The sequence below is a fragment of the Nematolebias whitei genome, chromosome 2 (assembly GCF_014905685.2).
Source record: "Nematolebias whitei isolate Nwh7 chromosome 2, NemWhi1, whole genome shotgun sequence".
NCBI classification, from domain to species: Eukaryota; Metazoa; Chordata; class Actinopteri; order Cyprinodontiformes; family Rivulidae; genus Nematolebias; species Nematolebias whitei.
The window spans coordinates 12698748-12713551 of NC_056499.1; the positions used below are offsets into that span (position 1 = coordinate 12698748).

General features: G+C 40.0%; 1 protein-coding gene across 1 annotated transcript in view; it reads right to left on the reverse strand.

The window, feature by feature from the left end:
- Positions 1-3332: 3332 nt before the first annotated feature.
- The window catches only part of LOC119425605, a 49146-nt gene continuing 37674 nt past the window's right edge, over positions 3333-14804 (reverse strand). The window contains exons 3-11 of the mRNA XM_037693141.1: positions 12756-12880; positions 12612-12677; positions 12407-12527; positions 8832-9066; positions 5746-5932; positions 5535-5679; positions 5391-5453; positions 3552-3675; positions 3333-3483 (exon numbers count right to left, since the gene is read on the reverse strand). Coding sequence (XP_037549069.1) covers positions 3333-3483; positions 3552-3675; positions 5391-5453; positions 5535-5679; positions 5746-5932; positions 8832-9066; positions 12407-12527; positions 12612-12677; positions 12756-12880 — 1217 coding nt within the window. The remainder of the gene's footprint in view (positions 3484-3551; positions 3676-5390; positions 5454-5534; positions 5680-5745; positions 5933-8831; positions 9067-12406; positions 12528-12611; positions 12678-12755; positions 12881-14804) is intronic.

Sequence of the window (14804 nt, forward strand, 5' to 3'; positions counted from 1 at the left end):
GGCTGCAGCTTTGACTTCCTGTTGTTTTCACAACAAAAACAAAAACAACCTCATGTTTTTACTTTGAGTGTCACACAGCTGAAGTTATTTAATGAGCATAAAATAAAAAGTAACGGCTTCATTATATTACAGATTTACATTTATTTATATTACAGGTTGAGCATGCATCAGGATATTACAGATTTAGTTTTATTAAAATTAATTTTTAAGAAATTTCTCTGAAGAAAAAAAAGGAGTTTTGTCCACAAGAAGACAGAAAACAAACATGTGTTGTTTTTCATACAGATGCAGCAGATGGACCACATCAGTCATCAGTTTCTTAAATTAACACATTTTTGTGGCTTTTTTCTTGCGGAAGAATAAAACTGTCAACAACATATGAAGTTTAAAAAAAATAAACAAAAAGACAAAACAATAAAAAAAACACAGAGTAAAGGAAATTATAAATTAAAAAATACAAATAAAAAGTTATAAAACCTTTTCAATCCATGACATAACGCAGAATGAAGATTTAATGATTTTAAGTAAAATACCCGGATCAACAGCCTCATTACTGCTGACCCAATCTGTCCGTCCTGCAGGACTCCTGAAGTTCACTGGAGTCCACCTGAGACAGGTGACTGATGTGGAGCTCCACACGAGATCGACGCTCGCACAGCCGGAGGTCCAGTGAAGGTCTAGCAGGTCCGGTTCTCCACAGGAGTCATTTTGTTCTGTAGCTGAGACCCAGAACCAGGATCTGGAGAACTCGAGCTGCTGCCACGGCGATAGAGAGAGACCCGAAGGCGAGAGGCAAGTTTTACAGCAGCTGTAGAAGAAGATGAGACCGGATCAGCTTAAGGAGATGGAATAACAGCTGAAGAAGAAGAACAAACAGCTGAAGAAGAAGAACAAACAGCTGAAGGAGAAGAACAAACAGCTGGAGGAGACAGATAAACAGCTGGAGGAGATGGATAAACAGCTGGAGGAGATGGATAAACAGCTGGAGGAGACAGATAAACAGCTGGAGGAGATGGATAAACAGCTGGAGGAAACTGACAAACACTGGAGGAGACGGATAAACAGCTGGAGGAAACGGACAAACACTGGAGGAGACGGATAAACAGCTGGAGGAGACAAACATTTGAAGATGAATGTTCTCCTGTCTAGAGAAACGTCTGGTGCAGTCAAACTACTTTTAGCTTTAAACTAGTATTACTTGCTTTTAGCTTGAAGCCCTTTTTCTACTTTTAGGTTTTAGCCATCCATTCTACTACTTTTATATTTTATCAAGCGTGTCTTTCCTTTTAGCTTTTAGTTGTTGTTCTACTATTTATATCTCTTAGCTAGAGTTTTTCTAGTGTTAGATGTTAGTTACTGTTTTACTGCTTTAAGTTACTCTTTATATTTGGTATTTAATGGTACTCGGAAATCTTCTGACCACAGGCCCATGTTTTCTAACCTCTGCACCACCACTCCCCACAGACAATAGTAAAGTGAAATAATTAAAACATAAGGAAGAAGACATAGTTTAGTAATATGCTATCTATTCTTTTTATTTGCTCTTTCACTCATTTCATCTTGTCACTAGAATAACTGCCTCTAATTATTTAACTAGTTTCCTTCGCTATTGAAATGCTAAAAATCCTACATTTAGCAAAAAACTACATTTATTTGGAGCTCCAAGCTCATAGAACAGAATAAATGCACATTTAATCAGATGATGCTACAAGTACTTGGGTGTGCACCTTAATGACAACCTCAGCTGGAGCAACAACACCACCAGCCTGATCAAGAAAGCTCATCAGAGACTCTACGTCCTCAGGCGGATGAGACGAGCTGGTCTGGGAAGCTCAGTCCTCACCTCCTTCTACATGTGCAGTGGAGAGCATCCTGTGCTCCAACATCAACGTGTGGCATGGAGGCTGCACAGCTGCAGAAAGAAAAGCTCTGTAGAGAGTGGTGAAGGCTGCACAGAAGATGTTTGAGTCAGCCTCCCCACCATCACAGACATCTACAACTCCAGATTCAGGAAGAGGGCCACCTGCATCACGAAGGACCCCACTCACCCAGCACACACACTTTTTGCCCCGCTCCCCTCAGGAAGGAGGTTGAGGAGCATTAAGTGTAGAACCACTAGACTGAGGAACAGCTTCTACCCTGAGGCTGTTAGACTTGTGAATCTCTAACCAGAATAATCACTGTGAAAAATCACATCATGTTGCTTTTTTTTTTTGGTGCTGAAATGTTTCATCTTCCATCCAGAAGGCTTCATCAGTCAAGGAAACACACAACACAAAACTGATTCTTCTCTCAACAGCTTACCAACTTTGTTTTGAACCAGTCTGACATGACTGTTGATAAGGAAGAGGGCCGGCACCAGAGGAGGGGGCGTGCCAAAGACACCATCTTAGTACCAACATAACTGGTTTGTTCCACTTTGGAGTAAGCTGTTGGGGGAAGAATCAGATTTGTGTTTGTGTTGTGTGTTTCCTTGACTGATGAAGTTTCTGGATGGAAGGTGAAACGTTTCAGCACAAATAAAAGAAACTGTCCAGACGACCTGACTGAAAATTGTTGGACATGATTTAACCTTTTTTGTTGTCACTGAGGAACTATATACGTTCAAACAAACACACCTCAGCCCTATTTTTTTTCACCTGGACACAGCTGACAACACTGGAAACATTTCCTGCCACGACCCAAACGTTCATCACGGCTAGGATCAGCCCAGTTCAAACTAAATAAATCGGTGCACAGGACAACTGATGATGACAAGCTCACGCTGCGCTTTTTCCTTCTTTTTCTTCTGTTTAAAGGCGGCGTGCTCGGCTCTTCTTCTTCTTCTTCTGTCTGTAACGTTACAGCAGCGCGACCAGCTACAGTACAGTAATAACTTTTGTTATGCGCCACATATTCACTCACTCATGCTTTCTACCTGGCTGCTGTAATAAGTCTACACAAAACATTTTATTCTGATTCATAAAACGTTAAAATCGGGGACATTTCCGGGGACAGATTTAACTGGGGACAGGTCATCCAAAACGGGGACTGTCCCTGGAAATCGGGGACGTCTGGTCCCCTTATCTTTTGGATATTGTTTAGCTACTTTTAGCTTCTAGCTACTATATTGCAAATTTGATCATTTTTTCCCATTCTGCCAATTTTAGCTACATTGTTGCTACTTTTTGCTTCAGTTCTGTTTGTTATGACTTTAACAACATGTTTTAGCTTCTCTCAGGTTCTTTAGCTGTCGTTTAGCTCTCAATTTTATCACAAAAAGTACTTGATCTTGTTTGGTTTTATTTCTAGCTTAAGGATGCTAAAAGCTAAAAAATATACTCCTGTTCGTATCAACCTTTTCGCCTGATTGTGACTGTGACAGAGGTGGAGGGTTGATGGTTTGATTCCAGCTTGCAGGTGTAGTTCTTCAGCAGATCTTCTTCGGACACTTTTCTGAACACCAAAGATGCCGTCATTTTCGTTTCAGCTGAGGTTTTTGTCCTGAAAGGATAAAATCCAGACAGATTTGTAGTCTCTGCAGGCTGAGGGATGATGTTTAGTTTCATTACCTGGAATAGTTGTAGAACACCGGGAAGCTGTCGTCCATTTCCACAAATGACGTCTCGCTCAGCCAGAAAACCTCGTCAAAGTCTGAAGACACGACAGTGTCACATCGTATCACTGCCGTGGAGCCTGAAGAACAAAAAGTCTTCATTTGTTCCATCAGAGATGAAACCACAGAGTTCCTTAAAGGAATGCATATCACCCGCCGCCTCGCAAAGTTTCAAACAAAGATCTGTGAACGCTCGGAGCTGGTGGTGATAAAAGGAGCTGAAACTGGGTAGTTCAAGTTAAAATGAACCACACAAATGCTACAGCTAAAACTAGCAAAACAGATGCTAAAATTCAATTCAGTTTATTTATATAGTGCCAATTCACAACAAAGTTGTCTCAGAAACTTTCACATACATAGAAAAGCCAATTAAAGGTCTCCATCTAAGGAAGCAGCAGACTCGTTGAATCTTCACTTCATCACAGTTTCCCATCCTGAGCAAGCTCAAAAGCAACAGTGGAAAGGAAAAACTCACTTTTAAAAGGGATTTTTTTTTTATTCTGAGCTAAAATTTGTAAATCAGATGCTAGAATTAATAAAATAGTAGCTCAAAGAAGGAAACAAGCGCTAAAACTAGAGAAACAGTAGCTACAGTTTGCAAAGCAGATGCTACAGCTAAAATCTGCTAAACAGATGCCAAAAGCTAAATTAGTCAAAAGGTAGCTAATATTAACAAAATAGAAGCTAAAGCTACAAAAAATTAAAAAATGCATGCTAACATGATCAAATCAGCTACACTGAGCAAAACAAATGAATGAACTAGCAAAATGGTGGCTAAAATTGACCAAACCGATGCTTCAATGATCAAATTAATAGCAAAAAGTTTTACAACAGATGCTGGACTTAACATTCTGTTTGTTTGTTTCTACTTCCTCTCAAACTCCCACCTGTCGAAGCAGATGGCCGCTCATCCTGAGCTTGGGTCTGCTGGAGGTTTCTTCCTATAAAAAGGGAGTTTTTCCTTTCCACTGTCTCCTTTGTGTTTGCTCAGGAGACTGCGACGAAATGAAGATTCAACACAATCTGCTTCCTGAACTAAGTGGCTTTTAAAATGTATGTGAATGTTTTTGTGCAGTGTCGTGAAAGGACTTCTGTCAGGCTTTAACATAACCGAATTGAATTAAAACTAAAATGTGTGCAAAAGTAGCTAAAATTAGCATAAAATATACTAGAATTAGCTAAAAATACTTTCTAAAAGAAGGTAATTAATAGAAAAACTACAGAAGTAGCTACAATTTGCAACGCAGATGCAAAAAGGAGCTATTACTTACTAAAACTAGAAAAAGGAAGCTAAAGTTAAAAGGATCAAACTACAATTTGCTAAACATGCTAAAGGTAAAATATCAAAAAGGTGGCTAATATGATGTAATGAAGTTTGTACCCTCTGAGTACCCGTAGCTGAAGATGATGTCAGCAGAGGTTAGTTTGAGTCTGACAAGCCCATAGTGAATATATGACCCATCAATAACAGCTAACATTAACAACACTGTAGCAAGAAGGACTTGGGATGACTTTCAGCTACTACCACACCATGTCATAGTTCAACGTCTGTAAAACTGACTCAGTGGTAGCCATTTTGTATTTGCTACAGCTGATTAGCTGTGACGGCCATTTTGACTGGGGATGACTCCAGTAATTTGTAGCTGCACATCGAGTGATAACTTGAATTTAATTCAAATCTGTTCAGAGTTTAAGGAGATTTTTTGCTAACAGACACAGACATGATCGTCCACCTTTCCTGGCAGCGGGCGATCATGCAATGCACTGCTAGTTTGACTCTAAAAGAAGAACTCACCTAAAATTACATGAAATACGTCGTTTGGCTTTGGTGACAGAATCAGTGATTGTCCGTGCTGCTCTGTAGAAACATAAAGAACATTTCTTTAAACACGTGAACTTTACTGACAGTAAATTATTGAAATATGTATTTTTTTCTTACTGCTTGGCTGGACATCAAGTTCGACCGTAAAGCTGGTGTTGTAGATGTGAGCGTCATAAAAGTAAGATCTGGTGCAGATGTAGACGCCGCTGTCTTTAACCTCCGCACTCGAGAAGAAACTATTTGTTGGTGATGTTTCACCCTTCTGCAGAAAGGTTTTCAGCAACATGGAAAAAGTGTATTAAACCATAAATGTGCTTCTTTTTAGTACCTGGTGCCATGTGATGCCTTTGGTGGTGATGTTGGGTGTGTCTTCAGCCGGGATGTTCTTGGCAGGACAGAACAACCTGCAGGGCTCCTGAGTGTAACAAGTTGTGAGGTACCGACTCCTCTTTTCATACTCGCTGCAGTGGGTGGTGTACACTCTCAGCTGGAACCAGAACGGGCTGCTGGCATTCCTGCCATGACAGGGAAAATATTAAAAGCAAAAAATGTAATGTTGAATTTGCGCACCAATAATTATGAAGGAAAAGGAACAAAGGCTGTCAGTCAGTTTGTGTTTCACATGTGACAGGATTTTAAAATGAAATTTAAAATGATGTGAAATATAACTTACAGTTTTCAAATTGTTTATTTTGAATTTGTTTGGCTAGTTTGTCTGTATTATAGGTTATGGGAGTTTGAGGTGAGTTTGAGATGTCAACAAAAAACATTAAGGTTATTAGAAGGGATCGAGAATGTTTGAGACAAACTGACAAAGTTAAGAAGTGTTTGAGATGAGTTTCAAATGGGTTTAAGACATCCTCCACAAAATTATGAAGGGTAAAAGAAAGGTCTAAGACTTTGCAACAAAGTTAAGAAGGGTTTGATACAAGTTTGAGAACCCCTTAACAAAATTGAGAAGAGTATGAGATGGGCTTGAAGGGTTTTTTGAAAATGTTAAATAAAAATAAGACAAGTTTGAGACAACTGCAAGTAAATTAAGAAGGGTGCAAGAAAGGTTGAAGTTCCAGATGAGTTTGAGACCCTGCAACAAAGTTAAGATGGGTTTGAGAAAGTTTGAGACACCGTGACAAAGTTAAGAAGGGTTTGAGATGAGTTTCAAATGGGTTAAAGACACCTACAGCAAAGTTAGGAAGGGTTAAAGAAAGGTTAGAGACAAGATTGAAACTTTGCAACAAAGTTAAGAACGGTTTGATACAAGTTTAACAAAATTGAGAAGGGTATGAAACTGGTTCAGGATGAGTTTGAGACTCTATAAGAAAGCTAAAAACAGTTTGAGATGCACGCAACAGAACAAAGAACTGTAACTATTTTAATGAAAAAAATAGTTGCACAAACCTCTTAAGTTAAAAAATGCATGCCTCTGTGACTCTTGCAAGGAAATTGAGAATTCCCACAAAGATTTTGGGAACATTTTTGAGACTCTCATGAATTCCATTTGCCACCTAGTTGCCAACAATTTAATCCCAGTGAGATACAAGCTTAAGGCAAAGGTTTCCTGTGTTTTCTGAATATTCTCTTTCTCTAACCAGAAAAATCATCTTGAGATCAAAAATCGTTCTTAGACAGCAACACCAAAGTCATCACACAACTGCACATGCCAACATTTGATATAAGCTTATAAATTAGATCAATTTTGATCTAAATTAGACATCAAATTGTGAATGCAAATTTAAATTAAAGTCTTTGAAGGAGTGGATATCGCCCACTGCACTGCATTAGTTAAAGCGTTCATGTACATTTTTTTAATGCTCTGTCTTTGTGTTGGTGATGAGTCTTGGTGTTTTTCTTTCGGCTGTTCCCTCCTGCAGGGATTGAAAAAACTCACATGAAGGATTTGGCACCGGATGTTCTTCCTGACGCAACCTGGGCTAGAACCTGCAGGTTTACAAGACCCCTGAGCTACCTGAAGGCTGAAAAGAGTCAAATCTAGGACTGGAAAGCTTTAACTAATGAAGTAACTCAGTTAGCATCAATCAGCATTTATTTATGGAACACTTTACAACAACCAAAAGGTGATTAAAGTACTTTACAGTACAAAAGTTAAAATGAACATTTAAAAAAATCCAAAATGCAAGAGTGCCACGCAGTATCTAAAGGCTTTAAGATTAACTTTAAAAAGGCTCAGGTCAGTGATGGAGTGCAAGTCCTGAGGTTGGTTTCACAGTCTGGGTGCAGCAATTGAAAAGGTCCGGTGGTCACCCCAACATTTATTATAGAACCTTGGAACATATAGTAAAGATGTGTTAGTTGATTCTCATTCATTCAACGTTTATTTAGACAGGTAAATCCCATTGAGCCTCGAGGACTCATTTACAAGAGAGACCTGAATTCTAATGTTCTCACATGCTCATGGATGCTCAATGACACTCATTTCTAATTAAGGTGGACCAAGACCATTAAGAGCTTTAAAAGTAAACAATAAGAGCTTAAAATACAATTGACTGGAAGTCAACGGAGTAAGAATAAAACATGTGATGTGCTCAAGTCAGGGAATGTTAAACGTTCTTGTAAAAAGTCGAGGACCCCTGAAGGAGGACTGGGAGGTTCCAACATAAGAGCATTACTGTAGGAAAACCTTGAATTGATAAAAGCCTGAGTGGTCTTTTCCAGGTCAGGATGATTACCAAAAGGCTGAACATTGGCTAAAGACATCAATGATAAAAACAACCTTGACTACAGAGGCTAAATGTTGATCAAATTTCAAATCCTTGTCACCCCCAAGTTTTTGACTGTGGGTCTCAACTTAGATCTCAGAGCACCAAAGTTACAAGGAGCATCATAACCAAAAGGGTGCACGCTGTCTTTCTTTGATTTAAACACTGGAATTTTTGGTGAGGCCACCATTTAATGTTGTCAATACGATCAAGAAAGGAAGTTTGAACCTTACTATCTTTATCCAAAAAAGTTCAATCTGGTCATCTGGACATTCAAAGGACTGGACATCTGGACATCCATTCATTGAATGTCCAGAGGACCAGATTGAACTTTTTTGGATTTTTCTACCTGGATTATTGAGCATGCATCAGGATACTTACTATCTTTAGGCTTAATGGACAAATAAATCTGTAAGTCATCTGCATAGCAAGAAACATGATGTCTGGCTTTAAGTGATCCAAGTGGCAGCATATAAAATAAGAAAAGAAGATGCCAAGAATAGAGCCCTGCGGCACACCACAAGACAGAGGAGCGGTAGAGGCAGACAAATTAGCAGTTATGACAGAAGAAGTCAGAATGGAACTTGGCATTCCAAGTTCCATTCTGACAAGATGACAGAAAACTTCTGTTTCCACGAAAGAGAAAATTTCCTGCTGAGCTGTTTGTGTGTCAGAAGTTCATGAGGGTGTGTCTTACCCAAGAGAACACGAGTATTTCCCCCGATGGTTCACAGAAACGTTGAGAATCACAAGGCTCTGTCCATGAATCAACACGCCCATATGACTCGGATCAGCTGATTCGGACCTGTTGTTGGTCTGAGTCAATGTGTCACCGGTCCATAAAGGTGTGCCTTCAGTACACACAGGGCAGTGCAGAACCACCATCTCGCCTGCCTTTTTGTATACCACCTTTGGTCTCAGCGAGCACACAGCTGCAAGAGAGACAGTCACAGAGTTTAGATGGCTTTATTTTGTCAAAATGACCAAATATATTCACTGATATGTCGGTATTATAATCAGGATATCTACTGCTGCTAATTAAAGAATCGCTGTTTAAACGGTCAGCCGAAATTTAAACCTTTGGCTGCTGAGTGGCTGATGCGAGGTGACTCAAAAAAACAAGACAAAACAGGTTTGTGTTCTGAAGACAGTAAGACAAACCAACAAACTTTAAGAAGTCCTTTAAATCCCACATTGTCCTCATTTAACCTCAGTTTTAAAGCTGTAAACAAAGTGAAGTGTTACAGAGATGCTCTGACGAGAACATTGGGTTATTTCTCTGTTATTGAACTTTAGAGAATAAAACCAAATAAAGCAGGTGATGTGACCCCAGGAGCCTTTTTGTAATCTTTTGTTGTTTTTAGAGTTAAACACTGACAGACAGCAGAAGCACTCTAATCACGTTATTTTCTTGGAGATTATAAGTCTAAACAGAGACGTTCAGCAGTGATGGATGGTCTAAGCAGACTGAGGTGTGCAAAGCAAATATCCCAATAATTAGAGTTGAATTCAGTTGTGCAGCCAATAAATCATTCATTCTGATGTACCGGTATGTTTTTACCCACAGATCCTGCAGTGTTTGCAAAATCTACAGAGGAAGTGGAATAAGAGAACTGAAGGGTGTGAATTATTTAAACAACGATAAGCTTGTAACACTTTGGGTGCACATGTCTTGATGAAGCTTCTTGTAGCCTAATCCTTAAAAATGTAATTTACTGATTGAAATATATTACTTTTTTTTATCTTTTTCATTCAACCTTTATTTAGACAGATAAATCACATTGAACCTCGAAGACTCATTTACAAGTGAGATCTGCTTAGACAGACAAAAAGTAGTGATCTGCCTCCTGACACATTGTTATGTGTATGTATTGTACATTATTTTATTGTACACGTCATCGTTCCTTATTTGACTCTGTCGTTGTCATTTGAATGGTGTGTTTTAGATGCTTTGGTGTCACGGTTTGTAGAATGACGGTGCCAGAGGACAGCTGGGTGGAGATGCTTATCTCCCACAAAGTCTGAGCTGCCAATACCGATTTTGTTTTCTAAGCGACACTGTCAGGTGTTATAAGGTCACAAAGCACCTCCAATTTTCCAATTTTATTTGACTGAAAAACATACCCTTGAACAATATCCTAGAAACAATACAATCTTGTTTTAACTTGCCATGAGTTAGTGCTCTGAAATATAAAAGAAGTTCAGACAATTGTTGTTAAAACTAAAAAAATGGTAAAATCGGTTTCTCATATAAGTATCGGCCGATTTCCCAAAATTAAGGAAATGGGGGTCGATAAATCAGTCGGCCGATTTATCGGTGCACCCCCCCCCCCCCCCCCCCCCAGGTGACCTTTATTCCAGAAAGATTAACAAAGATGTCGTCTTCCTTTAAAATGAGCTAAATACCAGGAGAGCTGTGTGAAAACGTTAAAGTGATAAACATGATCACTTCCTGCTCCTTTCCACTGTTGTCTCTCTTTAAAGTACTATGCTGTATACTGTGATGTACTGTGATGTACTATGATGTACTATGCTGTATGGTATGAGAGGTATGAGAGGTTCCAAGGAGATTCTGGCAAACCATCAAGCAGCTGAGGAAGGGAACGCAGCGCTTTACTAACACAGTGTTCAATGAAGGTGGGGTGCTGTTGACTTCAGCCAGGGATGTTGTTGGTAGCTGGAAGGAATACTTCTCAGACCTTCTCAATCCCACCTGCATGTCTTCCATGGAGGAAGCTGAGTTTGAGGACTTCAGGTTTGTTCTGTCCATAACCACGGCTGAGGTCGCTGAGCCTCGAGGTAGTTAAAAAGCTTGCAGCCGAGCGTGAAGCAGCGGGGATGAGAATCAGCACCTCCAAACCTGAGGCCATGGTCCTCAGTCTGAAAAGTGTGGATTGCTCTCTTCAGGTCGAGGGTGAGGTTCTGCCTCGAGTGGGGGAGTTCAAGTATGTCGGGGTTTTGTTCATGAGTGAGGGAAGAACTGAGCTTGAGATTGACAGATTGATTGATGCAACATCTGCTGAGCTGTAAGGCAAAGCTCTCTGTTTACCAGTTGGTTGACGTTCCCTCACCTTATGATCATGAACTCTGGGTAGTGACCGAAAGAATGAGATCATGGATACAGGCGGTTGAAATGAGTTTCCTCTGCAGGGTAGCTGGACTCTCCCTTAGAGATAGGGCGAGAAGTTCAATTATCCAGGAGGGACTCCGAATAAAACTGCTGCTCCTCCACATTGAGAAGAGCCAGTTGATGTGGTTCGGGTATCTGGTAAGGATGCTCCCTGGGCGCCTCCCTAAGGAGGTGCTTCAGGCATGGCCGACTGAGAGGAGACCCCGGGGAAGACTCAGGACAAGCTGTAGAGACTATGTCTCTCGGTTGGCCTGGGAACACCTTGGTGTCCTCCCAGAAGAGCTGGAAGAGGAGGCTGTGGAGAGAGTGTCTGGACCTCCCTGCTCAAGATGATGCCCCCGCGACCTGACTTCGGACCAAGCAGAAGATAATGGATGGATGATATGATGTACTATACTGCATTGTACTATGATATACTATACTGAACTAATATACTATGCTGTATGGTATGATGTACTATACTGTACTGTATTTTAATACTTTGTATACTATATTGTATTGTACTATATCATAACTGGACTGTACTTATATACTGTAGTGCCTTTCTATCTTGTCAAGATACTCAAAGACAAACATCTAAGGCAGTGGGGGGTTCAATGTCTTGCCCATACAGGGATACTTCAGCATGTGACTGCTGGTGGAATCGAACCCCCAACTCTGCCATTGGAGGACGACCTCTCAAACCACTCAGCCACAGCTGTAATATACTATACGGTACAGTAATTTGATGTACTATACTGTTCTACAAATTATACAGAACTATATTATAATGTACTGTAGTGTACTATACTATACTATTCTCTAATATTATTATCAGGTCTCTCTTGTAAATGAGTCCCCAAGGCTCAGTGGGATTAAGCTGTCTAAATAAAGGTTGAATGAATACTATACTATACTATACTATACTATACTATACTATACTATACTATACTATACTATACTATACTATACTATACTATACTATACTATACTATACTATACAACACTGTACTATAATGTTTTTCAAAAATACTTTATAAATCCCAGAGGGAAATTAAATAAATAATTATAATTTATTAAATAATATTTATATATTCTGTAATATATTTTACTATAATACTGTGCTGTATTATATTATATTATATAAAAGAATAGTGTCTTACCTGTGAGTAATATGAGCAGCAGAAGCGTGAGAAGTATTTTCACCATGTTTGTCTCACAGCAGGAGGAGAGCTGAGTCCGTCTTCTTCTTCTCAAAAACTTGTAGATGTTACCATCAAATTTCTGCAGGAGAAAATCATGTGGAGAGTAGGAAGGAACTTCCGGGAGGAGGTTTTACTTTTGTTTCTTCTCATCGTGGCAGCTTACTGAACTATTGAACTCCAGCTTCTTGTGGTTTACAGTCAGGTTGTCATACTTCATGCTGAGTGATGACTGGAGATTCACCAAAAAATTCACCAAATCTAATTCATCTTTCCGCTCACAGGTTCTGTAACTGCTTGGATGACGCACTTTGTGGTGGAATCCGCTGACGCAGCGGTGCGCGTCTCTGGAGGCCACAGATAGAGCGGAGGACTGAGGGACATGAGGCACATTCAGGTGGGGTGTCAGCTTCACCCAGCTGGGACATTCGGCTGCTGTCCGAAGAGGACACGTGGACAGGACACTTCGCACGCGGTCACGGCTCTCTGAAGGCGGGTGGAGCTTTTACCCTTGATTATTTTATTAACTGTACCCGGGCAGGTACAGTAATGTGACATCGTTGTTATCGCATGACTGTGAGTCATTTACATTGATGGTTGTTGACCGGATATGGGCAGAAATCTCCATATTACAGAAGGTAAATTCATCCAACTGTACATCCAACCATCATCAATCCATCCATTCATCCAGCATTCATCCAACATCCATCTAACCAACCATCTGTCCCTCTATCCAACCATCCATTCATCCATCTTTCATCCATCCAGCATCCTGTTCATCCATCATTCTATCCATTATCCATATATCCATCATCCAACCAACTATTCATCATGTTCATCCATCCATCCATCATCCAACTAACTATTCATCCTGTTCATCCATCATCCATAATAATACATTTGCTTTCTTCAAGGGGGTCAATTCTCAGGATTGGGGACCTTTAAGTTTTCTCTGCAGAATTTATGTGTAGGAAAGTCCATGAAGACCCAGCAGTCCATCTTTGACCTGGCTGGTAAACTGGTCCAGACACTCTGGGTCTGAAACAGACCAGGACACTTCAGGTTAGTCCAACAAAGTCTCAGATGGTTACCAAAGTTGGGGTCTGTACCCTGCTGTAGGTCCCAAAACAGCAATGTGGGGTCGGCTGACACAAGATTTAAATATATTAAGCTTCAGTCTGGTGTGGTGGTAGCTGAGAGTCATTCCTAACTCGTACTCTAAGCACCAACAGATCACAGTCTTTGTTTAAACTTCTGTCATGCAGGATAGCGGGTGGTATGCATTCCACCTATACGATGATAAATTTGTGTCTTGTAGCAGCAAGTTGTGCAGCTGAACTTGGCGGCCGTCTCCCTGCAGTACCTGCAGACTCTGTACAGTCGTGGCACCGTGGAAAGCTGCTTCAGCACTCGTCGTTCTCTACAAAACTTTGTCCTTAGAGAAAACTTTTTCCTCATAGGGCGTCTGAGTTCTGTCCTTCAGGAACAACACGGTGACCCTTCTGCTCCCATCTGTGGGACCACATGACAGCAGCGTGTCAATCAAATTATTTTTTCTTTAAGGTCCAGATGAAATTCAGAAGAGATTTCATTAAAGTTGTGGGTAGAACTGACAGGCTGGAGATGGGCTTAAACATGGTGAGAAAAGATTCTTCGGCTTATATTCAGACTCAAGTTATTTTAATCTGTAAACGTTGATTCTAGATTTTAGCTAGCCTTTAGCTAGTTTTAGCTTCTAACTTGACTTTTGTTACTTTTAGGTTGTAAATAATCTTGTGCTACTGTTAGCTGTGTTGTGCTACTTATCAGCTAGCCTTTGGCTACTTGTAGCTTCTAGCTTAAATGTTGATGCATTAGCTCATCTTTTCTACTTTTAGGCTTTAGATAATTTTTAGCTAAACATTTTCCTGTTTGTTTTAACTATAATTCTGCTAGTTTAGCTAGCTTTTTACTTTAGCTTCTAGCTTTCTTTTGATGCCTTTAGCTAACTTGCAATTTGCTATTTTTAGCTTTTAGCTAACCCTTTGTTATTTTTAACCTCTAAACAAAATTTTGCTACTTTAGCTTTTATCCAACTTCTGCGGAATTTAATGCTGGATAGTTTTAGCTACTTTTAGTAAAAGCTTTGTTACTTTTAGCTAAATACAAATACAGTATCTAAAAAAGTTAAATCTGGTCCTCTGGACATTCAAAAAAAACAAAACAAAGCAAATCAACAAAAAAATGTAGAAACGTTTCGTCTCTCATCCGAGAGACTTCCTCAGTCTGAGGAGCTGTATTCAGCTCAGTCTCTTAAATAGCACCGTCTCAGGGTGGATCAACCAGTTTTGCTGCTGACAACCAAAACCAGCTGATCACA